General features: G+C 37.5%; 1 protein-coding gene across 3 annotated transcripts in view; it reads right to left on the reverse strand.

Annotated features, from left to right (window-relative positions):
- LOC122422330 overlaps positions 1-27,768 on the reverse strand; it is a 240,956-nt gene that overhangs the window by 70,709 nt on the left and 142,479 nt on the right. For all 3 annotated transcript variants that reach the window (XM_043438795.1, XM_043438797.1, XM_043438798.1), the window contains exon 2: positions 3,180-3,252. In XM_043438795.1, coding sequence (XP_043294730.1) covers positions 3,180-3,252 — 73 coding nt within the window. The remainder of the gene's footprint in view (positions 1-3,179; positions 3,253-27,768) is intronic.

Genomic DNA, 27,768 nt, shown 5'->3' on the forward strand with positions numbered 1-27,768 from the left:
CTGGGTTCCTTGACTAGCAAAGTGATGGGCTTACCCTTAACAACCAGGTCTCTTTCTCTCTGGAAATGGTGACGTGGCCTATGGGCCAAAGTGTACATAACAGAATGGAATCTGGGGAGCCTGTTGGACTGTGAAGAAAGCTGAGTGGCGAAAAATTGGTGCTTTTGAACTGTGGTGTTGGAGAAGACTCTTGAGAGTCCCTTGGACTGCAAGGAGATCCAACCAGTCCATCCTAAAGGACATCAGTCCTGGATGTTCATTGGAAGGACTGATGCTGAAGCTGAAATTCCAATACTTTGGACACCTCACGCGAAGAGTTGACTCATTGGGAAAGACCCTGATGCTGGGGGAGACGGGGGGCAGGAGGAGAAGGGGACAGCAGAGGATGAGATGGCTGGATGGCATCACCGATTCAATGGGCATGAGTTTGAGTAAACTCCGGGAGTTGGTGATGGACAGGGAGGCCTGGCGTGCTGTGATTCATGGGGTCACAAAGAGTCAGACACGACTGAGAGCCTGAACTGAACTGAAAGTGGGAAATGCACACCGTGGATGGAGGCAACCAAAATGTCTATTAGAATTTCAAAAATTAAAATCGTTGATCAGAAGTATCAGAGTATTTTTTTGAAAGATAAAACTTTTGATTGAATTATCCCAGGACATTTAGTGATTGGTCACTGGATTTGAATGTCAGAGCTAATAAACCTGAATTCTTGTCCAAGATCGTAAACCAAGTAGCTTTGTCTCCTCCTCCTCCTCATTACATTGGCATGTCAGAATTCCTATTCTGTAAATAAGGGTGCTAGACACCCTTAGGGAAATTAAATAGCCTTGTTTAGGCTTCAAGAGACAAAGCAGAGCAGGCCTCTGACCTTGCTTGTCACCGACCTGGACACTGCCCTAACTGTGAGTGATTGTGAATGACTGCCTGTTGTGAGTGCAAGACTTGTAGCACCATAGATAAGGTAGGGGACAAATCTTGAGATTGTTGAGCCCTTGGAGCCCTGGAGCCACTGAAGCCCCAGTCTTAACAGCATTCCAAGTTTTACAGGACAAGACACACAGTATTAGCACAAAACCAGAGCTGTGATCTGCTCACAGATTGATGATGCTATTAGTCTGGGTCCAGTGATTATAAGCAGGGACCCCAACTGCAATTGTTAAATTCTCACCCACAGAGCCTGGGACCTTTTCCCAACTGGGACTCCAGATGTGCTGCGTCACAATGCTTTCCTGTGCTATTTGAGTCTGGACTTTGGTCAAAACCCACTTTGGTGACATATCCTCTGCTGTTTCTATTTCTCTTTTAATGCTAGTATATTGAAAGTAAGCTATATAATTCTCTAATAAATATTGGTATTATTTATTTGTGTACGAGTGGCTTATTTTGTTAACAAATCCTTTGAACCTGAGACAAAAGTGAAAGCTTTTGGCAAAACACCATCTTCAAAGTAAAACAATATATAGTTCTCAATCTTTTGAACATTCTGAAAACAATTGCAGACAAGAATAAGACAATAAAATCCCATACCTAATAAATCTAATAACATGTAATAGGTAAACTACAACATATATAAACAAAGGTTGCTAACTGCATTGCAATATGGCTGAGTTAAGGAAAGGGAGTAAATGATGATTGCAGTTGATCTTGAGCAAGCTAGCAGAGGTATTAGTTTTACAGAACAGATTGCATCTCAAGGATAAAACCAAAGATTCGTTGTTTGGTGTGATACAAGCCACATGTTTGTTTGGGCTGGCTACAGAAATTTCTCTGAAACTATTTGCCACTGCAAAATGACAGTGAATATGGTGATAAAGGAAGATATATGTACATACACACACCCAAATGGCAGTCGATATGGTGCTCAGTGAAGCTGAAGTACACTGCAAGCCACAGGTTTTGTGTACACTTTTTTTTTTTTTGCTTTTGGTATGGCTGGTAAAGAAAAAAGCATATATGATAATCAGCATTATAGTGACTATACTTAATCAGTTAAAGATATGTAAAGGCATATTATTAACACACACTCCCAGGGAGATTTTGTGTCATCTAAATTCAGAGTGGTGGTGAGAAATATTTCCACAGATAAATCAACTACTTTTGAAGCACATTAAATAATTTCAAGAAAATCAGAGTAGATAATTAATACCTGGAAAACAACCCTAAGTGAAAAAGTTGAATGCTGAATTTAAAAATAAGTACAGTGTAACAAGAGAGGATCTCATTTTACTGCTTCAGCAGAGACTATTCTATGCAGTACCATATACCAAATAATAAAAGATTAAATATATAAACCCAAAATTGTTGATAATCTATTAACTTATGGCAGTAAAAAAATGAGAGCATATATTAGTTGCAGATTATATAGGCAATGAATAAATATAGTATATAATCAGAATCCAAATAAAATCTTAAATAGCAACACTTTGCATCATGTACTACTCTATTACATATACAATTTAATTTCTAGATCTACTATCACTATTATTTTATTCACATACACATATATGATCTGTGCAACAGTGTGATGTATATGCACTTATATGTATATATGTATGTTTATGTGTATATCATGTACATAATGATGTACATGATAAACACGGGGCTCCAAGTGATGCATAAATGAATCCCTCAAGTAAAAAATCTTAAGGAGATATTTAAGCCACTGTTAAAAATGAATAATATATAAACTAAAAATGTTAACTATTTGAAAACAGTGAGATGCTCATCAATAATGAAGTCCATAATCCAAAAAGCAATGCTATAATACTTAAAAATAGTGAGACATCAACTTACTGATATTTATGAGCTTTATAAATGATACTAAATATTTCCAGTTTTTAAATAAAAAATGAAACATGCATATAATGCATGCAAGTTAGAGAACAACAAACCTTTGTAAAACCATAAGATGGATCTAATATATACTAGAAAACATAACTGAATTGTAAAAAGAACATTACAGAGAATTATAATCTCAAGTAGTTTAAGCATACTACAGTTAGTAAATGTATCCAATGAAAAAAGAGACAATAGCAAAACAGAAGGGTGTAAGCAAACCATGAAAAATATTAAATATGTCAAATATCTGAAAATCTAAAAGAACTAATACTTCTCTAAGAAAACATAAATGTTTATATTAACACCAAAAAATAAATTTTGACCAAGAAACACTTACCCAAGTATTTCCCAGTGTCCTGACCATAGGCGTCTTCTGGCATACCTGTTACAAATCTCCTGGAGATCCTGACCTAGAAAGGAAGATGGAATCTTGGAATCAGTATTTTCAACAAGCACCATGCTGAATATTCTGATCAAGACTGTTAGTAAATCCTGTCTAAATAAAGCTGCGAGATCTAGAGTTCATTACAGGTGAATTCAACATTTTCCCTAACTATATTTCACAGGCTGAAAAGATGAAAACTTCCACTGTTTTGTGAGACTGTCAATTCTGTTATCAATATATGTCACCATGTAAAGAAAATATAAAGCAAACTAAAAAACACAAAGGTTTGCTGACCTTTTGTAACTTGTGCCTGAGTAAAAACTCTTCTGACACTAACTTTAGAAATATTAGAATATATTGTTTAATATAAGACTGACCCTAAAACAAAAACCAAGGGAAGAAGAGAAAGGAATTAATGAAACCAGAAAATAATATCTAGAAACTATTCTTTAAACAAGATTGTCCTTGCTCCAGTAGCTGGAGTTTGCATTTCCTAAGGGAATTTGGGGAGGGAATTTCTCAGCCATCCAGTGGTTAGGACTTTGTGCTTCTCTCTCACAGAAAGAAAAGAGAAAGAAAGAAATGTGGGTAAAGGAAAATACACCACATTGCATCTAAGGTAGCTTCAGTGAGATGCCTTAATACTAACAAAGGAAGATACCAAAGTAAAGACAGATTAAGCCAGTTTTCATATTATATTTGAAGAACATGTAAAGCATGAAATGTTCATACCTAGAGCATAGATCAATCTAAGTATATATTTTCTTTAATTAAAAAATGTACTTATTTTGGTTTTCACAATACAGAGAAAGAAATGTAATGGGAATAATTTTTAAAATATTTAATATATTGGGGAAGAAATCTCCTTTATGACTTTAGAGAAATTGTTTTTTTTTATTATTATTATTTTCTAAAATTAGATTAGTATTAATGGCAAATGGGTAATTATTGTGCCATCATAGGGCTTCAAGATATTTTTTTTTCCCCTGTGCTGGTTACATAAACACATACACAAACCAGTAAATACCTTGACTTGACTAACTGCTTATTGTGACAGTTTTATCTAGCTTTTAAAATTTAGTTGATTTCTTTCTAGTATGAAGACACATTTTCACCTCATCTCCCTCCCATGAGAAGGACATGTAGGCCTGAATATTTCTTTGTCCATTTTGTCCCATCATATCCTAATCACACTCTTTGATCCAAATATCACTACATGTAGAAAAATCCTTATGACTGTTATTATTTAGGTTTATATACAGTAGAATGGACGTAACATGTTCGTGCTCTTAGAGAAATAAAACATAACTTGGTTTACAAAAAGGTATCCAGACTTCAAAGAAGGACTGGTACTGAAGGTGTTTTCAAATATTGTATGATAAAATAAAGATGAAGTTTTATGTTACATGCCTCTAAAACTACATTATGTAGAAAGAATATTTTTATATAACATGTGCATACACACACATTTAATGGAGCTTTAACAATAAGAGATAAAATAATATTAGAAATGATTTGAAAATTTATAATTTCTCTAGAATATAAAGCTTAGTGTCTATTTTCATATTTTCGTAGTGTTTGTCTCTCAGTCATGTCTGACTCTTTGTGACCCCATGGGGACTTAGCCCACCAGGCTCTTCTGTCCATGGGATTCTCCAGGCAAGAATACTGGAGTGGATAGCTATTCCCTTCTCCAGAGGATCTTCCAGACCTAGGGATTGACCTGGGTCTCCTGCATTGCAGGCAGGCAGATTCTTTACCATCTGAACCACCAGGGAATCCCCATATTTTCATAGATTGGTTTGATAATTCAGTGCTTTTGTAGCCATCAAAACAAACATTTGGAAAAGTTTATGGGAATTAATCAGTCGTCTAGCCATATGTTAGATATCTACCTATACATTGTACTACAGTAAACAACATCTTTATCATTCATTACTTTTGCTTTTTATATCCATTGTCATATTGGAACCCTGGGCTGGCTGAAGAAATTACTTAAAAGAGAATGTTGTTTATGAACTTGTGTACAATTGTTCTATAAAAAGGATCACTTTAATCATCATAATTATGTTCTGTTTATTTAAAACTGTTAAAGCAAATTTTTTATAATAGTTTGACCAATTTGAATATTCCTTTATTACATAGGAGACTAAATAGGCTAGTCATATAACAAAAGATACTCAAGATATTCAAGCATTATATTATACAAAATAGCATATGTAATTATATTTAAATTATGTGATTATAATTCATTTTAACCACCTTTAAAATATTAATATATCTCTAAGAATATAAAAGTGGAAACAGTTTTGTCTAATTTGAAGAGCTCAGGTTAGTTAATGAAAATATCCTCATTAACCTTCAAAAGGTATTATGTAAACATATGTATAACAAAAAACCACATTCTGTCAGTGTTGATATAAGAAGGGCATGTCATAGTTTTATACATCGTAAAATGATGTTTAGTAGAGTTTATTAACATTCCTTCTCAATTGTTTAGTTGACAAGTTTGTCACAATTGTCCTGTCACCTCTTCACCAGGTCCTCATGACAAGCCTGATGCTAATTCATAATTACTTGGGAAAAATTAGCATATGTCTTTTAGCAGCCAAATTCAACTAGACTTAAAAGGCTACATTTTTTCTAGCTTTAGGTAAGTAAGACCTAATAAAAATTAGATCTATTATCAAACGCATAGATGCATACCCATGTTGAAGTCAAAAGTCCTTAAGGAGATGTGTCAAGTATACTTCCAGTATATACAATTAATAACGCATGATGATTTATTTATAAGTTGACCTTGACAGGTAAATTGACATGGTTAGCTTTACAATCTGCCACTTACAAGTTTCACATACATCTCCCATTTTGAAATTTTTTTAAATAATATATTTCACCTCTATTCCTGATTTTTACTTCTAGTTGTTTTCATTCTAAGTGTTTTCTTATTTTAAACATGAAATTTGCATTTTTAAATTCTGCCTCAGTAAAGATAAGAATATGAATATAATCTCATGACAATTAAAATCGATATGAATAGTTCATATTCAACAAGATTACAAATTATATACAGCAAAAGATAGAGACAGAGGCCTAAGAAATGTTGTGATATCAAAAGAATACTAGGTTAAGAATTTCTGAAACTCAAACAGGGGCTCTGTATATCTACCTAGAGGGGTGGGATGGGGAGGGAGATGGGAGGGAGGTTCAAAAGGGGGAGGATGTATGTATACCTATGGTTGCTTCATGTTGAGGTTTGACAGAAAACAGCAAAATTCTGTAAAGCAATTATCCTTCAATTAAAAAAAATAATTTTAAAAATGTAATTTAACCAAAAATTGAATCTTCATACTCCGTAATCTCAATGAAAATCGGGAAAAACAATCTGGATTTGCAGAGTTCTCATTCTCAATATCTGGATTTCTCCAGATCCAGATTGTTTTTCCTGCTTGGGCTTCCCAGGTGGTGCTGGTGGTAAAGAACTTGCCTGCTGATGCAGGAGACAAAAGCGATACAGCTTCAATTCCTGGGTCAGGAAGATTCCCTGGAGTAGGAAATGACAACCTACTCTAGTATCCTTGCTGGGAAAATCCCATGGACAGAGGAGCCTGGTGGGCTACAGTCCATGGGGTCACAAGGAGTCAGATACAACTGAAGCGACTTAGCACACACTCTCTACAGTACTATTATTATTCTACATATTAAACAAATTTTAATATAATAGTATAAAATAGGTGCTTTGAATTTATTTCTCTAACAAAGATACTGATAAAATTTCACTGAAGTTTTAGTTACTAATCTAGCCACTGATACTTCTAAATATCCAACCAGTCTGCAGCAAAGACTGATGCTAAGAAAATGATATGACAAAATGATACACAAAATAATTCCACCTGGCAACAAGTTGAATGCATTGAGCATTTCCATCTTTAAAGGTCCAGCATTTTGTTCTCATAGATAGGTCTGAATCTAGGTTTGACTTTTCATCTCATAAGACTCACCTACAACCACTATCCATGAGCTTATGAAATATGTAAGCATGGGATTCAACACATCAAAGCATTAAGATCTTTTTGTACAGTTCATCTGTGTATTCTTACCACTCCTTAATATCTTCTGCTTCTGTTAGGTCCATACTGTTTCTGTCCTTTATCATGCCCCTCTTTGCATGAATTGCAAGAATTCAATTGCAATTCATGAATTGGTATCTCTAATGTTTTTTTAAGAGATCTCTAGGCGCAGACCAATTTGAGGACAATGTACACAGATATTTTTGTTATAATAGAATATATGCATTCCATACAAGCATTGCATTCTGCAAAATCGTAAAATACTTAGGACTTCCTGGAAAAATGTGTTTAAGCCAGTTTACTTGAAACTACTATGATTCTATAACAGAGATAAACATGCATAGCTAGCAACAACAAACAAAACAAAAACCTAGGAACCCTGAGAAATAGCTCCATTAGTGAAGGTTCAGTTCAGTTCAGTTCAGTTCAGTCACTCAGTCGTGTCCAACTCTCTGCAACCCCATGAATCGCAGCACCCCAGGCCTCCCTGTCCATCACCAACTCCTGGAGTCTACCCAAACCCATGCCCATCGAGTTAGTGGAGGTAGGCAACTTATGATGGCTGTAGACCTACTATATGGGTAATAAAATTGTACCTACCAAAATGAAAATTAAAGTAAAACCACTGGCCAGTAGATCCCTGAGATAATACAGATGTGACTGAACCTCTGAGCACTGGGTCGGGGGGTGGGGGTGGGGGGGCGGGGCAGGGAGAGGTGTAAAATGTCAGGAAACTAAAATTATGTAAAGCTCAGGATGTACATTTTTATGAAAGGACATTCTGCAGGCATTCATTTCATCATTAAAATAAAAGTTAAGCCTGTAAACTCCTCCCCGGGTAGCAGCCTGGCTTTCCCCTATCATGCTGAAGATTATAATCCTATCTATGATATTCAGAAAACAGTTCATACTTCAACATATGTCCATTTTATTGTACATAATTTTCTCATTATCCAATCACTAAGTTAATCAGTATTTTAGAAACATGTGTCATAACAGTGTGTAATGTATAAAGAACTTGAATACCTGAAAATTGCTTTCCTCAAAATTCTCTGCTCAATTACCTTTTTGAAAGCCTTGTGCTATCCCTAAGGATATGCATGCCTCAATCGGAAGTTTGATGGCTTATATTATTAATCATTATATCACTTCTTATATGAGACCTAACTACGAAATCTTGATCTATAAAGCAGACTGCTCTGTTAATGATGGTACAAATTATGTTCCCAATCATGTTTCTTTGACTTTAATTGCCAAAAATATTCAAGTCAAAAGTGAATCACAATTTTAATTTTTAAAATATGTTGTATCCCAGCCAACTGCCATGGTGAATGAATAAATGAATGTAAGGATGAAAGATCTTACAGTTTACATTTCTTTCTTGTATTTTGCTTTGTTTTACATTACAGTTTCCAGCTCCTAGAGAAGGACACTTATAAACTAGAGAAAATTAAAAAAATATCTTTGCCAAATGTAATTGGGAAATGAGAAACAGTATGTACACTATTTATAAGAAAAAAGTCTGAGATACTACTTTATTTAAGTATTTTTAGTTATATTAAAATAGACAAAAGACTCTCTTAAGAGTTGCCTTTAGAGCTATTATTTTGTCATTTTAGACAATCTGTACAATACACCAGAATACCTTAATTATATCTGGGATTAAAGAGTCCCACATTTGTCATAAAAACTCAATCCTTATTAAAATAATAAGGCTAATAATCTGGTTAAAATTGATATATGTACAAATAGAATACAAACAGACACTTGTGATTCCAGGGTTACAACATACATGAATGATCAGTTCTTTATAAAACATTTTAATCATTGAAGAATTATTTTTTAATAAATCATATAATAACAAAGTCAGCTTATGAATGCAAGTTAATATTAGTGAACAGTTCATGTGTATTAACATTACTTTTTTTCACCAGTGCAAAAACAAAACTGTTACAATAAATAGAAAATAAACATTATTTATTATATTTAGTATTAGTAATAATTAATAATATGATAATGATGATGATGTGCAAGGTATATATTCTCCATAAAACTTCTAATGAAACCTATCTACTGGACAAACTCTTGCAAGTGACTGGAAGAGGACATGTTGGAGGGTGACCAGGATTAAAGGTAATATAGGAAGTACAATTCAAGCGTTCAGATTTCAGTTCCACTTGTTCCTAGGTAACAATGGACAGTTTACATGAGATTCAATTTTCTTATCAACAAATAAGCATCCTAATAATACCTATATCATGTGGTTGTTGTGAAGGTTAACTGAGGAGATGCATGTAGTAATAAACTCATTGTTAGCTGTTGTTAGTGCTGTTCTTTTCAATGGAAAAGCATTTTTTAAAATTACAATAAAGATGTGGTAGAGAGGAGGGATCCACATGGTAGTGTAGGACTCCTCCAACAAAAACATCAAAAATAAATCTGTATTAAAATGCTCATAGAAAACTAACTGGAAACTGGCAGATGGTCAACTACACAAGCAAGACTACAATAAAAATCTATATAACCTAAAGATTGGCTGAATGGATACAAAAACAAGACCCCTATATATGCTGTCTACAAGAGACCCACCTCAAAACAAGAGCACATACAGACTAAAAATGAAGGGCTGGAAAAAATATTTCACGCAAATGGAGACCAAAAGAAAGCAGGAGTCGCAATACTCATATCAGATAAAATAGACTTTCAAATAAAGGATGTGAAAAGAGACAAAGGACACTACATAATGATCAAAGGATCAATCCAAGAAGAAGATATAACAATTATAAATATATATGCACCCAACATAGGAGCACCGCAATATGTACGGCAAACACTAACGAGTATGAAAGAGGAAATTCATAGTAACACAATAATAGTGGGAGACTTTAATACCCCACTCACAACTATGGATAGATCAACTAAACAGAAAATTAACAAGGAAACACAAACCTTAAATGACACAATGGACCAGCTAGACCTAATTGATATCTATAGGACATTTCACCCCAAAACAATCAACTTCACCTTTTTCTCAAGTGCACACGGAACCTTCTCCAGAATAGATCACATCCTGGGCCATAAATCTGGTCTTGGAAAATTCAAAAAAATTGAAATCATTCCAGTCATCTTTTCTGACCACAGTGCAGTAAGATTAGATCTCAATTACAGGAAAAAAATTGTTAAAAATTTAAACATATGGAGGCTAAATAACACGCTTCTGAATAATCAACAAATCATAGAAGAAATCAAAAAAGAAATCAAAATATGTATAGAAATGAATGAAAATGAAAACACAACAACCCAAAACCTATGGGACACTGTAAAAGCAGTGCTAAGGGGAAGGTTCATAGCATTACAGGCTTACATCAAGAAACAAGAAAAAAGCCAAATAAATAACCTAACTCTACACCTAAAGCAATTAGAGAAGGAAGAAATGAAGAACCCCAGGGTTGGCAGAAGGAAAGAAATCTTAAAAATCAGGGCAGAAATAAATGCAATAGAAACTAAAGAGACCATAGCAAAAATCAACAAAGCTAAAAGCTGTTTTTTTTAAAAAAATAAACAAAATTGACAAACCATTAGCAAGACTCATTAAGAAACAAAGAGAGAAGAACCAAATTAACAAAATTAGAAATGAAAATGGAGAGATCACAACAGACAACACTGAACTACAAAGGATCATAAGAGACTACTACCAGCAGCTCTATGCCAATAAAATGGACAACTTGGATGAAATGGACAAATTCTTAGAAAAGTATAACTTTCCAAAACTGAACCAGGAAGAAATAGAAGATCTTAACAGACCCATCACAAGCAAGGAAATCGAAACCGTAATCAAAAATCTTCCAGCAAACAAAAGCCCAGGACCAGATGGCTTCACAGCTGAATTCTACCAAAAATTTAGAGAAGAGCTAACACCTATCTTACTCAAACTCTTCCAGAAAATTGCAGAGGAAGGTAAGCTTCCAAACTTATTCTATGAGGCCACCATCACCCTAATTCCAAAACCAGACAAAGATGCCACAAAAAAAGAAAACTACAGGCCAATATCACTGATGAACATAGATGCAAAAATCCTTAACAAAATTCTAGCAAACAGAATCCAACAACATATTAAAAAAATCATACACCATGACCAAGTGGGCTTTATCCCAGGAATGCAAGGATTCTTTAATATCCGCAAATCAATCAATGTAATACACCACATTAACAAATTGAAAGATAAAAACCATATGATTATCTCAATAGATGCAGAGAAAGCCTTTGACAAAATTCAATACTCATTTATGATCAAAACTCTCCAGAAAGCAGGAATAGAAGGAACATATCTCAACATAATAAAAGCTATATATGACAAACCCACAGCAAGCATCACCCTCAATGGTGAAAAATTGAAAGCATTTCCCCTGAAATCAGGAACAAGACAAAGGTGCCCACTCTCACCACTACTATTCAACATAGTGTTGGAAGTTTTGGCCACAGCAATCAGAGCAGAAAAAAAAAGGAATCCAGATAGGAAAAGAAGAAGCGAAACTCTCACTGTTTGCAGATGACATGATCCTCTACATAGAAAACCCTAAAGACTCTTCCAGAAAATTACTAGAGCTAATCAATGAATATAGTAAAGTTGCAGGATATAAAATTAACACACAGAAATCCCTTGCATTCCTATATACTAACAATGAAAAAGCAGAAAGAGAAATTAAGAAAACAATACCATTCACCATTGCAACAAAAAGAATAAAATACTTAGGAGTATATCTACCCAAAGAAACAAAAGACCTATACGTAGAAAACTATAAAACACTGATGAAGGAAATCAAAGGGGACACAAATAGATGGAGAAACATACCGTGTTCATGGATTGGAAGAATCAATATTGTCAAAATGGCTATTCTACCCAAAGCAATCTATAGATTCAATGCAATCCCTATCAAGCTACCAACGGTATTTTTCACAGAACTAGACCAAAGAATTTCACAATTTGTATGGAAATACAAAAAACCTCGAATAGCCAAAGTAATCTTGAGAAAGAAGAATGGAACTGGAGGAATCAACCTGCCCGACTTCAGACTCTACTACAAAGCCACAGTCATCAAGACAGTATGCGTACTGGCCACAAGACAGAAATATTAGATTCAATGGAACAAAATAGAAAGCCCAGAGGATAAAATCCACGAAACCTATTGGACACCTTATCTTCGACAAAGGAGGCAAGAATATACAATGGAAAAAGAAGACAACCTCTTTAACAAGTTGTGCTGGGAAAACTGGTCAACCACTTGTAAAAGAATGAAACTAGAACACTTTCTAACACCATACACAAAAATAAACTCAAAATGGATTAAAGATCTAAATGTAAGACCAGAAACTATAAAACTCCTAGAGGAGAACATAGGCAAAACACTCTCCGACATAAATCACAGCAAGATCCTCTATGACCCACCTCCCAGAATATTTGGAAATAAAAGCAAAACTAAACAAATGGGACCTAATGAAACTTAAAAGCTTTTGCACTACAAAGGAAACTATAAGTAAGGTGAAAAGACAGCCCTCAGATTGGGAGAAAATAATAGCAAATGAAGAAACAGACAAAGGATTAATCTCAAAAATATACAAGCAACTCCTGAAGCTCAATTCCAGAAAAATAAATGACCCAATCAAAAAATGGGCCAAAGAACTAAACAGACATTTCTCCAAAGAAGACATACAGATGGCTAACAAACACATGAAAAGATGCTCAACATCACTCATTATCAGAGAAATGCAAATCAAAACCACAATGAGGTACCATTACACGCCAGTCAGGATGGCTGCTATCCAAAGTCTACAAGCAATAAATGCTGGAGAGGGTGTGGAGAAAAGGGAACCCTCTTACACTGTTGGTGGGAATGCAAACTAGTACAGCCACTATGGAAAACAGTGTGGAGATTTCTTAAAAAACTGGAAATAGAACTGCCATATGACCCAGCAATCCCACTTCTGGGCATACACACTGAGGAAACCAGATCTGAAAGAGACACGTGCACCCCAATGTTCATCGCAGCACTGTTTATAATAGCCAGGACATGGAAGCAACCTAGATGCCCATCAGCAGATGAATGGATAAGGAAGCTGTGGTACATATACACCATGGAATATTACTCAGCCATTAAAAAGAATTCATTTGAATCAGTTCTAATGAGATGGATGAAACTGGAGCCCATTATACAGAGTGAAGTAAGCCAGAAAGATAAAGAACATTACAGCATACTAACACATATATATGGAATTTAGAAAGATGGTAACGATAACCCTATATGCAAAACAGAAAAAAGAGACACAGAAATACAGAACAGACTTTTGAACTCTGTGGGAGAATGTGAGGGTGGGATATTTCAAAAGAACAGCATGTATACTATCTATGGTGAAACAGATCACCAGCCCAGGTGGGATGCATGAGACAAGTGCTCCGGCCTGATGCACTGGGAAGACCCAGAGGAATCGGGTGGAGAGGGAGGTGGGAGGGGGGATCGGGATGGGGAATACGTGTAAATCTATGGCTGATTCATATCAATGTATGACAAAACCCACTGAAATGTTGTTAAGTAATTAGCCTCCAACTAATTAAAAAAAATAAAATTAAAAATTTAAAAAAAAAAAAATCTATGTAACCTGAAAGGACAGATGAAAAGTTGATAGCTAGTAGGAAGCTGCTCTATAACAGAGAGCTCAGCTGAGTGCTCTGTGATGACCCAGTGGGGTGGGATGGTGGGGGTGGGCGGGAGGCTTAAGAGGGAGGTAAAATATGTATACTTATGGCTGACTCATATTGTACAGCAGAAACTAACAACAATGCAAAGCAATTAAACTCCAATTTTTAAAAAAGTGATTAAAAAAAGAGGCATTGGGTTGGGGCCTGCACCCCTGAAAAGGATCTGAAAGGAAAAGAAGGTCCTCGTGGGAATGCCCTTGCCCTGGAAAGCGAGCCACCATCTGGACATCCCAGTCCTGCCTGGCATCCTGTGCGAAGGAGAAAAACCCCCACCTCACCCCACCCCACCCCCACACCCCTGCCTTGTCCCGCACCTGCTGTGATAACCATGAGGTCAGACACAGGGGCTGAAGAAGCCCAGACTCTACTCTCTAGGAGTGCACACTAGTTTGCCAACAGTCAGGGTGAAGAGAGAGTCTTGCACTGGTGGTCGTTGCCTCATAGTACTTCCCAGTATGATGGGGTGAACACCCGAGTCCTACCACCTCTGAGCCACACCTTGGCATGAGACCTGGGCCAACTGAGCCCTGAAAGACTTGATCTAACTACTCAAAAACAGATGAGAGGCCTAGGGTGGGATCTGGGTGAAGCCAAGGTGGCCAGTGACAGCTTATACCTGGAGCAACAGGTAGGGGGCCACTACTGGCCATTGTCAGATGCACACAGGGTCGTTCTACTGCTTAAGCACTGAAACTCAGGCAGCAGGGACTCGGCGAGAGCTCAATCCAGCTATTCAGAGAAAGCCTGGGAGGCTCAAGGGTATGCAGAGGTTTGTCTCGGGGAGAGTGCTGGCTCCACTCTCTCCACACCCTGGTGAAGCACTACATCTGAAGCAGCCAGCACCTGAAAAAGAAGGCCACAGAGGCAGCCCAGACCTCAGGCAGCAGCTCAGCCTAAATTCCTGCAGCCAAACAACCTGACCACCAGTGCCAGCCTCCTCCACACCACAGCCTTGCAGTATATCTGGCACCTGGAATGAATACAACATACATAGGGACATGACCTTGGGCTGATTCTAAGCACATCTGCAGACACCTACACAGGTGAGCATAGGTCCTCTGTGAGCACGCAGGCCTCACTGCTTTAGAAATCATCTTCTTTGGGACAAGGCATGCACTCAAGGGCAACCCAACCCTCAGGGCTTCTATTCCAGCAGAGGGAAGAGGTCCTACCCCTACATGGCTGGTGTCTGTACCAAAACCAGCCCTCCCCCCAAAAACACTGGACACACACTATACACAGAGATGTTCCCACCCCTCTAAGACTGCGGTTGGTAAGTATTTCTCCTAAATTCATGGAGATGTGCTTGTGCTAAGTCACAGATTCATGGAGTCATAAATTCATACACTTAAGTAAAATGAAAAGGCAAACGAACTACTCTTGATAATAAGAGAAATCTGCAAGAACAAATAATAAAACAGAGCTCACAGATCTGCTATCTCTGAGTTTTAAAAAGTGGCAATAAAACATCACCAGGGGCTTCCTGGTAATAACATATTACCAGCCACATTCCCTGGTGGCTCAGCTGCTAAAGAATCCACCTGCAAGGTGGGAGATCTGGGTTTGATCCCTGGGTTGGGAAGATCCCCCAGAGAAGGGAAATTACCCACTCTAGTATTCTGGCCTGGAGAATTCCATGGACTGTATGGAATTCTGTGACATGGTCACAGAGAGTCAGACATGACTGAGCAACTTTCAAAAATAAATAAATAGCATATTAACAAATTAGAAAGATTATGGATAGAAATGTAGATCACTGTAACAAGTAACTAGAAACTACAAAGATGAACCAATCAAAAATGGATAAAAATTGTCAAGATAACCAATATAGAAGCAATATAGAAGCCAACCAAGTGACATAGAAGAACGAGTAAGTAATCTGGAAGACTGAATATTGGAAATCATCCAATCAGAACAGCACAAATACAAATGTAAACTAAATGAAACCAAGATACAAGATCTATGGGGTGATAAAAAACTTGCCAACCTACACATATGAATTCCATAAGGAGAAGAGAGAAAGAGGATCAGTGCAGAAAAACAAACAACCCAATCAAAAAGTGGGAAAAAGACCTTGACAAACATTTCTCCAAAGAAGACATACAGATGACTGAAAAACACATGAAAAGATGCTGACCATTACTCATTATTCAGTTCAGTTCAGTTGCTCAGTCATGTCTGACTCTTTGCAACCCCATTGAATCACAGCAAACCAGGCCTCCCTGTCCATCACCAACTCCTGCAGTTTACTCAAACTCATGCCCATTGAGTCGGTGATGCCATCCAGCCATCACCTTTTGTCGTCCCCTTCTCCTCCTGCCCCCAATCCCTCCCAGCATCAGGGTCTTTTACAATGAGTCAACCCTTCACATGAGGTGGCCAAAGTACTGGAGTTTCATCTTCAGCATCAGTCCTTCCAATGAACACCCAGGACTGATCTCCTTTAGGATGGACTGGTTGGATCTCCTTGCAGTTCAAGGGACTCTCAAGAGTCTTCTCCAACACCACAGTTCAAAAGCATCAATTTTTTGGAGCTCAGCTTTCTTCACAGTCCAACTCTCACATCCATACATGACCACTGGAAAAAACCATAGCCTTGACCAGAGGGACCTTTGTTGGCAAAGTAATGTCTCTGCTTTTTAATATGCTATCTAGGTTGGTCATAACTTTCCTTCTGACAGGTAAGCGTCTTTTAATTTCACGGCTGCAGTCACCATCTGCAGTGATTTTGGAGCCCAAAAAAGTAAAGTCTGACACTGTTTCCACTGTTTCCCCATCTATTTCCCATGAGGTGATGGGACCAGATGCCATGATCTTAGTTTTCTGAATGTTAAGCTTTAAGCTACTCATTATTAGAGAAATGCAAATCAAAACTACAAAGAGATATCACCTCATGCCAGTTAGAATGTCCATCACCAAAAGGCTACAAACAATAAATGCTGGAGAGGGTTTGGAGAAAAGGGAGCCCTCTTGCACTGTTGGTGGGAATGTAAATTGATACAGCTACTATGGAAGATGGTATGGAGATTCCTTAAAAAACTAGGAATGAAACCAACATATGACCCAGCAGTCCCACTCCTAGGCATATACCCTGAGGAAACCAAAACTGAAAAAGACACATGTATCCCATTGCTCACTGCAGCACTATTTACAATAGCTAGAACATGGAAGCAACCTAGATGTCCACTGACAGATGAATGGATAAAGAGGTTATGGTACATCTACACAATAGAATGTTGCTCAGCCATCAAAAGGAACACCTTTGAGTCAGTTCTGATGAGGTGGATGAACCTAGAGCCTACTATACAGAATAAAGTAAATCAGAAGGAGAAAGATAAATACCATATACTAATGCATACATATGGAATCTAGAAAAATGGTACTGATGAATTTATTCACAGGGCAGCAATGGAGAAACAGACATAGAGAGCAGACTTATGGACATGGGGAGAGGGGAGGAGAGGGTGAGATGCATGGAGAGAGTGACACAGAAACTTACATCGCCATATGCAAAATAGATAGCCAGTGGGAATTTGCTGTGCGGCTCAGGGAACTCAAACAGGAGCTCTGTCTACCTTGTTGGGAGGGGAGGGAGGATGGGGAGGGAGATGTGAGGGAGGGTCAAGAGGAAGGGGACATATGTATACCTATGGCTGATTCATGCTGACGTTTGACAGAAAACAACAGAATTCTGTAAAGCATTTATCCCTCAATTTAAAAATAAATAAAATTTAAAAATGTATTTGAAGAAATTATGTCTGAAAACTTCCCGAACCTAAAGAGGAAACATATTCAACTACAAGAAGAAAGGAGAGTGCCAAACAAGATAAATACAAGTAGATCCACACCAAGATATACCACAATTAAAATGGTAGAAATGAAAGATAAAGTGGATTCTAAAGTCAGCAAGAGAAAGAGTCAGTTACAAGGAACCCCAAGAAGGTTATCAGTTGATTTCTCTGCAGAAACTCTGCAGGCCAAAGGGAGATGTGTGATATATTCAAAGTCTTGACAGGGAAAAAACTGTAAACTAGGAATCCCTACCTAGCATGATTAGCATTTACAAGAAAAGATAAAGAGTTTGTCAGACAAGCAAAACTAAATAAATTCAGTAATATTAAGCCTGGTGTGCTGCAGTTCATGGAGTTGCAAAGAGATGGACACAACTGAGAAACTGAAGAGAACTGACTGACTATCAAGCCTACCCTAAAAAAATATTGAATGGAATTCTCTGAATAGAAAAAAAAGAATATACTGGAAACAGAAAATCAAAAAAGTTAACAAATATAGAAAAGGATTAAGGATGAAAAAGCCAATGTCTAGATTAAAAACAATAAAAACATTGCAAATTGATTATACCTATAATAAACTGTAATAGATGAAAAGATGACAATGTAAAATGGGACATTAAAATCATAAAATATGGGGGAGGGAGTAAAAAAATATAAATCTTTTAGAATATGTTTCAACTGGAAAGACAATCAGTTTAAATTAAGTTATGGATCAACATACTTCCACTCTATGGTAACCACAAATGAAAATACACAAAAGATTGACAAAAACTAGAAATAAAGGAAATCAAGAAGAGTACAAAAGAAAATCATCATAATATAAAAGAAAAAAAGTGAAGAAAGAAACAAAAGCTGTAATAAAAAGTGGGAACAAGGAGTAAAATGGTAAGAAATATATAACTATCATTAATTATTTTAAATATCAATGAACTAACATCAGTGAATTTCGACATTCCAGAAATCAGTAAACTAAGGTGGACTGGAATGGGTGAATTTAACTCAGATGACCATTATATCTACTACTGTGGGCAGGAATCCCTTAGAAGAAATGGAGTGGTCTTCAGAGTCAACAAAAGAGTCCGAAGTGCAGTACTTGGATGCAATCTCAAAAGCGACAGAATGATCTCTGTTCGTTTCCAAGGAAAACCATTCAATATCACAGTAATCCAAGTCTATGCCCCAACCAGTAACGCTGAAGAAGCTGAAGTTGAATGGTTCTATGAAGACCTACAAGAACTTCTACAACTAACACCCCCAAAAGATGTCCTTTTCATTATAGGGGACTAGAATGTAAAAGTAGGAAGTCAAGAAACACCTGGAATACCAGGCAAATTAGGCCTTGGAATACAGAATGAAGCAGGGCAAAGGCTAATGGAGTTCTGCCAAGAGAACACACTGGTCATAGCAAACACCTTCTTGCAAGAACACAAGACAAGACTCTACACTTGGACATCACCTGATGGTCAACATTGAAATCAGATTGATTATATTCTTTGCAGCCAAAGAAGGAGAAGCTCTATAAAGTTAGAAAAAACAAGACTGGGAGCTGCCTGTAGCTCAGATCATGAAATCCTTATTGCCACATTCAGACTTAAATTGAAGAAAGTGGGGTAAACAACTAGACCATTCAGGTATGACCTAAATCAAATCCCTTATGACTATACAGTGGAAGTGAGAAATAGACTTAAGGGACTAGATCTCATAGACAGAGTGCCTGAAGAACTATGGATGGAGGTTTGTGACATTGTACAGGAGACAGGGATCAAGACCACCCCCAAGAAAAAGACATGGAAATAAGCAAAATGGCTGTCTGAGGAGGCCTTACAAGCAGCTGTGAAAAGAAGAGAAGTGAATAGCAAAGGAGAAAAGGAAAGATATCCCCATTTGAATGCAGAGTTCCAAAGAATAGCAAGGAGAGATAAGAAAGCCTTCCTCAGCAATCAATGCAAAGAAATAGAGGAAAACAACACAATGGGAAAGACTAGAGATCTCTTCAAGAAAAGTAGAGATACCAAGGGAACATTTCATGCAAATATGGGCTCAATAAAGGACAAAAATGGTATGGACCTAACAGAAGCAGAAGATATTAAGAAGAGGTGGCAAGAATACACAGAAGAACTGTACAAAAATGATCTTCACGACCCAGATAATCACGATGGTGTGATCACTCACACTCACCTAGAGTGAGACATCCAGGAATGTGAAGTCAAGTGGGCCTTAGGAAGCAGCACCATGAATAAAGCTAGTGGAGTTGATGGGATTCCAGTTGAGCTATTTCAAATCCTAAAAGATGATGCTGTGAAAGTGCTACAGTCAATATGTCAGCAAATTTGGAAAACTCAGCAGTGGCCACAGGACTGGAAAAGGTCAGTTTTCATTTGAATCCCAAAGAAAGGCAATCCCAAAGAATGCTCAAACTACCTCACAATTGCACTCATCTCACACGCTAGTAAAGTAATGCTGAAAATTCTTCAAGCCAGGCTTCAGCAATACGTGAACCATGAAGTTCCAGATGTTCAGGCTGGTTTCAGAAAAGGCAGAGGAACCAGAGATCAAATTGCCAACATCTGCTGGATCATTGACAAAGCAAGAGAGTTTATGAAAAAACATCTGTTTCTGCTTTATTGACTATGCTAAAGCCTTTGACTGACTGGATCACAATAAACTGTGGAAAATTCTGAAGGAGATGGGAATACAAGACCACCTGACCTGCCTCTTGGGCAATCTGTACTCAGGTCAGGAAGCAGCAGTTAGAACTGGACATGGAACAACAGACTTGTTCCAAATAGGAAAAGGAGTACACCAAGGCTGTATATTGTCACCCTGCTTATTTAACTTATATGCAGAGTACATCATGAGAAACGCTGGGCTGGAAGAAGCACAAGCTGGGATCAAGATTGCCAGGAGAAATATCGATAACCTCAGATATGCATTGACACCATCCTTATGGCAGAAAGTGAAGAAGAACTAAAGAGCCTTTTGATGATAGTGAAAGAGTAAAGTGAAAAAGTTGCCTTAAAGCTCAACATTCAGAAAACTAAGATCATGGGATCCGGACCCATCACTTCATGGCAAATAGATGGGGAAACAGTGGAAAGAGTGGCTGACTTTATTTTTTTTTTTTTTTTGGCTCCAAAATCACTGCAGATGGTGACTGCAGCCATGAAATTAAAAGACGATTACTCCTTGGAAGGAAAGTTATGACCAAACTAGACAGCACATTAAGAAGCAGAGACATCATTTTGTCAAGCAAGGTCTGTCTAGTCAAGGCTATGGTTTTCCCAGTGGTCATGTATGAATGTGAGAATTGGACTATAAAGAAAGCTGAGCGCCAAAGAATTGATGCTTTTGAACTGTGGTGTGGGAGAAGACTCTTGAGAGTCCCTTGGACTGCAGGGAGATCCAACCAGTCCATCCTAAAGGAGATCAGTCCTAAGTGTTCATTGGAAGGACTGGTGTTGAAGCTGAAACTCCAATAATTTGACCACCTGATACAAAGAACTGACTCATTGGAAGAGACCCTGATGCTGGGAATGATTGAGGGCAGGAGGAGAAGAGGACGACAGAGGATGAAATGGTTGTATGGCATCATCGACTCAAGGACATGAGTTTGAGTAAACTCCGGGTGTTGGTGATGGACAGGGAGGCCTGGCATGCAGTTGTTCATGGGGTCACAAAGATTTGGACATGACTGAGCAACTGAATTGAACTGAATTACTTTAAATATCAATGAACTAAACATACAGATCAATAGAACAGAATAAAGAGGCCCCCAAAATAAATCCACACACCTGAAGAAAATTAATCTACAACAAAGGAGGCAAGAATTTACAGTGGACAAAAGGTAGCATCTTCAAGATGTAGTTTGGTAAAGTTGGAGACCTACATGAAGATCAATGAAATTAGAAAATTACTTCACATTATATACAAAAATAAACTCAAAATTGTTTAAAGACCAATATATAAGAGATAGCATTCACTTATATCAATCCTAGCAATATGATCTCAGTCATCCGAAGGAAAAAGTTAAAAAAAATTTTTTTAATAAAAATTAGAGGCTGAAACAATATCATGAAGCAATAGCCCTTCAAATTAAAAATAGATAAATTTATTTTTTAAAGAGTAAATGTTACCTCAGTTCAGTTCAGTCACTCAGTTGTGTCCAACTGTTTGCAACCCCATGGACTGCAACACAGCAGGCTTCGCTGTCCATTACCAACTCCCAGAGCTTGCTCAAACTCATGTCCATCTAGTTGGTGATGCCATTCAACCATTTCACCCTCTGTTGTCCCCTTCTCCTCCCAACCTTAATCTTTCCCAACATCAGGGTCTTTCCAAATGAGTCCATTCTTTGAATCAGTTGGCCCAAGTACTGAAGTCTCAGCTTCAGCATCAGTCCTTCCAATGAATATTCAGACTTATATCTTTTAAGATTGACTGGTTGGATCTCCTTGCAGCTCAAGGGACTCTTAAAAGTCTTCTCCAACACCATAGTTCAAAAGCATCAATTCTTCATGCTCATCTTTCTTTACAGTTCAACTTTCACATCCATACATGACTACTATGGAAAAACCATAGCCTTGACTAGATGGACCTTTGTTGGCAAAGTAATGACTCTGCTTTTTAATATGCTACCTAGCTTGGTCATAGGTTTTCTTCCAAGGAGCAAGGGTCTTTTAATTTCATGGTTGCAGTCACCATTTGCAGTGATTCTGGAGCCTAAAAAATAAAGTCTGTCACTGTTTCCACTGTTTCCCCATCTATTTGCCATGACATGATGGGATGACATGATCTTCATTTTCTGAATGTTGGGTTTTAAGCCGAATTTTTCACTCTCCTGTTTCACTTTCAAGAAGCTGTTTAGTTCTTCTTTTTCTGCCGTTAAGGGTGGTTTCATCTGCATATCTGAGGTTATTGATATTTCTCTCAGCAATCTTGATTCCAGCTTGTGTTTCATCCAGCCCAGCATTTCGCATGCAGTAATCTGCATATAAGTCAAATAAGCAGGGTGACAATATACAGCATTGACCTACTCCTTTCCTAACTTGGAACCTGTCTGTTGTTTCATGTCCAGTTCTAACTGTTGCTTCTTGACCTGCATATAGATTTCTCAGGAGATAGGTCAGGTGGTCTGGTATTCCATCTCCTTAAGAATGTTCCACAGTTTGTTGTGATCCACATGGTCAAAGGCTTCGGCATAGTCAATAAAGCAGAAATGTATGTTTTTCTGGAATTCTGTAGCTTTTTATATGACCCAAAGTATGTTGGCAATTTGATCTCTGGTTCCTCTGCCTTTTGTAAATCCAGCTTGAACATCTGGAAGTTCATGGTTCACATACTGTTGAAGCCTGACTTGGAGAATTTTGAGCATTTCTTTACTAGCGTGTGAGATGAGTGCAATTGTGTGGTAGTTTGAGCATTCTTTGGCATTGCCTTTCTTTGGGATTGGAATGAAAACCGACCTTTTTCAGTTCTGTGGCCACTGCTGAGTTTTCCAAATTTGCTGGCATATTGAGTGCAGCACTTTCACAGCATCATCTTTTAGGATTTGAAATAGCTCAACTGGAGTTCCATCACCTCCACCAGCTTTGTTCATGTTGCTGCTTCCTAAGACCAACTTGACTTCAGAATCCAGGATGTCTGGCTCTAGGTGGGTGATCACCCCATTGTGACTATCTGCATCATGAAGATATTTTTTTGTACAGTTCTTCTGTGTATTCTTGCCACCTCTTCTTAATATCTTCTGCTCCTGTTAGGTCCATACCATTTCTGTCCTTTATTGTGCCCATCTCTGTATGGAAATGGTCCCTTGGTATCTCTAATTTTCTTGAAGAGGTCTCTAGTCTGTCCCCTTCTGTTGTTTTCTATTAAGAGATACAAATTCTTATATATAACATGGTTAAACAACAAGGATTTACTATATAGACTGTATAGTGCATGGTGCTTGTGTGCTAAACTGTGTCTGAATCCTCACGACCCATGGACTGGGGCCTGCCCGGCTCCACTGTCCATGGATCAGCCAGGCAGGAAAGCACTCCATTTCCTTCTTGAGTGGTTCTTCCTGACCCAGGAATCAAATGTGTCTCCTGTGTCTCTTCCATTGGCAGGCAGATTCTTTACCACTGAGCTGTCAAGGAAGCCCATATAGTACAGGGAATTATATTAAATCTATTAAAATAGCCTACAATGAAATATAGTTTGAAAAAGCTACTTAATATGCTGCATATCTGAAACTAACAAATTTATATATAAAAAAAATTTATAAAAAGATGTGGTACACACACATACACATACACACACAGGAATATTACTCAGCCATGAAAAGAAATGAAAATTTGCCATTTGTAGCCAACATGATGGAGCTGGAGGGTATAATAGTAAGTTAAATAAGACAGAGAAAGTCAAGTACTGTATGATTTCACTTATATGTTGATGGATCTAAAAATCAGAAACGGAGTCATAGATACTGAGAACAGGGGGATGGTGGGGTGTTAGTAAGCTTAGTGGGCTTATCTAAAGGTTATACAAGGAAAGGAACTGGGAGGCAGGAGATAATCTATCCATCGGAAGCACTGAGAGAATTCTATCTGAAATTTACACTTTCTTGTGACTTTGCAGACTGTTGCCTAGAGTGTGTACTCACAGGAGGGGCTGGTGTCAGTCTAAAGCCCTTTCAGGCCACTTAGTCATACAAAGTGCATGCTGAGGCAGAAATATTATGAAGCAATTTAGCTAAATTCTCAACAGAATTATGATAGGGATTGCACTGAGTCTGCAAATTGCTTTACATAGTGTTGACATCTTAACAGCATTAAGTCTTCTAATCCATGGAAATGAAATGTCTTTCCATATGTTTGAATTTCTTTCAGCAGTATCATGAAGTTTTAAGTGCACATATCTTTCATCTCCTTGGTTAAGTTTATTCCTAAGTATTCTATTCTTTTTGAATAAATGGAATTGTAAATGCAATTTTTTTTTCTTAGTTTCATTTTTGAATTGTTCATTGTTAGTGTAAAGGAACAGAATTTTTGTATGTTTTGATCTTTCAACTTTTCTGAATTCATTTATGTGTTTTAACCATTTGTTTTTGTAGACTCTAAAATTTTATACATAGTAAGATCATGTAAACTGTAAAGAGAGATAAATGTATTTCTTCCTTTCCAATTTGGGTGATGATGAACACTTTTGAGGGAAAAACTCCAAAGAAAGATGATCAGGCATACAAGTTTTACATTGAATTTGCTACTATTAACTTCACTCTACTATTGAGCAGTTTAACAGTTCTTTGGATTTTTACTCTCACCTCCTTGACAACTATTTCATACCTACTTCCTGAAACTTTCACCCTTTCTCTGTACATCTTAATTTACAACCTTGCTCCACATTTAACTGAAAAATATGTAGTAATCAGAAGGAGCTCCATGTATTGTCAGAACTCAGTGACTCACCTAGCAGTATCCATACCTTCATCTTCTACTACTGTAATAGTTACAGGAGGTTAACTGCTGCTGCCCTTTGAAATGTATACTAAGGTCCGTTCTTTAAGTCCTCAGTCTCACAGCTCTCCTGTTCATTATCTACATCATTTATTTATTTAATAAATAATTTCCTGGATGAAGCACAAGCTGGAATCAAGATTACCAAGATAAATATCACTAACCTCCGATATGCAGATGACACCTCCTTTATGGCAGAAGTGAGGAGGAACTAATGAGCCTCTTAATGAAGGTGAAAAAGGAGACTGGAAAAGCTGGCTTAAAACTCAACATTCAAAAACCAAAGATCATGGCATCCAGTCCCATCACTTCATGGCAAATAGATGGGGAAACAATGGAAACAGTGACAGACTATATTTTCTTGGGCTCCAAAATCACTGCTGATGGTGACTGCAGCCATGAAATTAAAAGATGCTTACTCCTTGGAAGAAAAGCTATGACAAACCTAGACAGTGTATCTAATCTACAAAAACAAATGGTTAAAACAAATAAATGAATTCAAAAAAGTTGAAGGATCAAAACATGCAAAAATTCTGTTCCTTTACATTAACAGTGCACCTAGATACACAAAGCAGAGACTTCACTTTGCCACAAACGTCCATATAGTCAAAACTATGGTTTTTCCAGTGGTCATGTATGGATGTGAGAGTTGGCCCATAAAGATGGCTGAGAGTCAATGAATTGATTATTTGAACTGTTGTGTTGGAGAAGACTCTTGAGAGTTCCTTGGGCTGCAAGGAGATCAAACCAGTCAATCCTAAAGGAAACCAGTCCTGGATATTCACTGGAAGGACTGTTGCTAAAGCTGAAGCTCCAATACTTGGCCACTTGATGTGAAGAACTGACTCATTAGAAAAGACCCTGATGTTGGGAAAGATTGAAAACAGGATGAGAAGGGGATGAAAGAGGATGAGATCATTGGATGACATCATTGACTCAATGGACAAGACTTTGAGCAAGCTCTAGGAGATGGTGAAGGACGCGGAAGCCTGGCATTCTGCACTTCATGGGGTTGCAACAATTTGGACATGACTGAGTGAACAACAACAACAAAATAATTTCAAAGTATACAGAAATATCTGTTGGGGTGAGTGTTGTGTGTGCTCAGTCATGTCCAACTTTTTGTGACCTCTATGGACTGTTGGCCACCAGGCTTCTCTGTTCATGGGGTTTCTCAAGCAAGAATACTGGAGTGGGTTGCCATTTTCTTCTCCATGGGATCTCCCTGACCCAGGGGTTGAACCCATGGCTCCTGCATTGGCAGGTGGGTTCCTTAATATTTACATCACCTGAGAAGCCTCAAAATACCTGTTAGTTCTATTTTAATAAAACTATTATCTTGAATGTATTTATCTTCTTCTAGATACCATTTCTCTTTTCTCTGCTCTCCTCTTCCTTGATGAAAAAGTCCTTGAGAGAATTGCCTCTACCTGATGTCTTCTATGCTTTTTCTATGCTCTTTTAAGCCATATCTGATTCAGCTTTATCCACATGGTTTTACCAAAATTGCTCCCATCAAGTATATCAGAGACTAGAAAAGGTCACAAGAATAACTCATTTTTAAATACACTTTACTTTCAGAAAACACACTGTTGTCTCACCGTTTGTTTCTCTCCAACTGGTTATGATTGGAAAATTTCAGGATCCCCTCCTTATTCCTTCATCTTTTGCCTTATCCTCTCCCCTGGGGATTTCATCCTATCTCTTGGTTACAAATATCTGTATGCTGATTTCCAGTCCTAAAAGATATTGCTGTTAAAGTGCAGTGCTCAATATACCAGAAAATTAGGAAAACTCAGCATTGGTCACAGGACTGGAAAAGGTCAGTTTTCATTCCAATACCAAAGAAAGGCAATGCTGAAATATGTTCAAACTACCGCACAATTTCACTCATTTCACATGCTAGCAAAGTAATGCTCAAAATCCTTCAACAGAGGCTACAAGAGTACATGAACTGAGGACTTCCAGACTTACAAGCTAGATACAGAAAAGGCAGAGAAACCAGATAGCAAATTGCTAACATCTGCTGAATACTAGGAAACGCAAGAAAATTCCATAAAAGCATCTACATCTTCTATGTTTACTACACTAAAGCCTTTGACTGTGTGGCTCACAACAAACTGTGGAAAATTCTTAAAGAAGTGGGAATACCAGACCACCTTACCTGCCTCCTGAGAAACCCGTGTGCAGGCCAAGAAGCAACAGCTAGAACTGGACCAGAACAATGGACTAGTTCAAAATTGGGAAAGGAGTACATCAAGGCTGTATTTTGTCACTCTGCTTATTTAACTTATATGCAGGTTACATCATGCAAAATGCCAGGCTGGATGAAGCACAAACTGGATTCAAGATTTCCAGGAGAAATATCAATAACTTCAGATGTGCAGATGACACTGTTCTCTCTGTTGTATCAACACTGGACCCATTTCT

The sequence above is a fragment of the Cervus canadensis genome, chromosome 19 (genome assembly GCF_019320065.1).
Source record: "Cervus canadensis isolate Bull #8, Minnesota chromosome 19, ASM1932006v1, whole genome shotgun sequence".
Classification (NCBI taxonomy): Eukaryota; Metazoa; Chordata; class Mammalia; order Artiodactyla; family Cervidae; genus Cervus; species Cervus canadensis.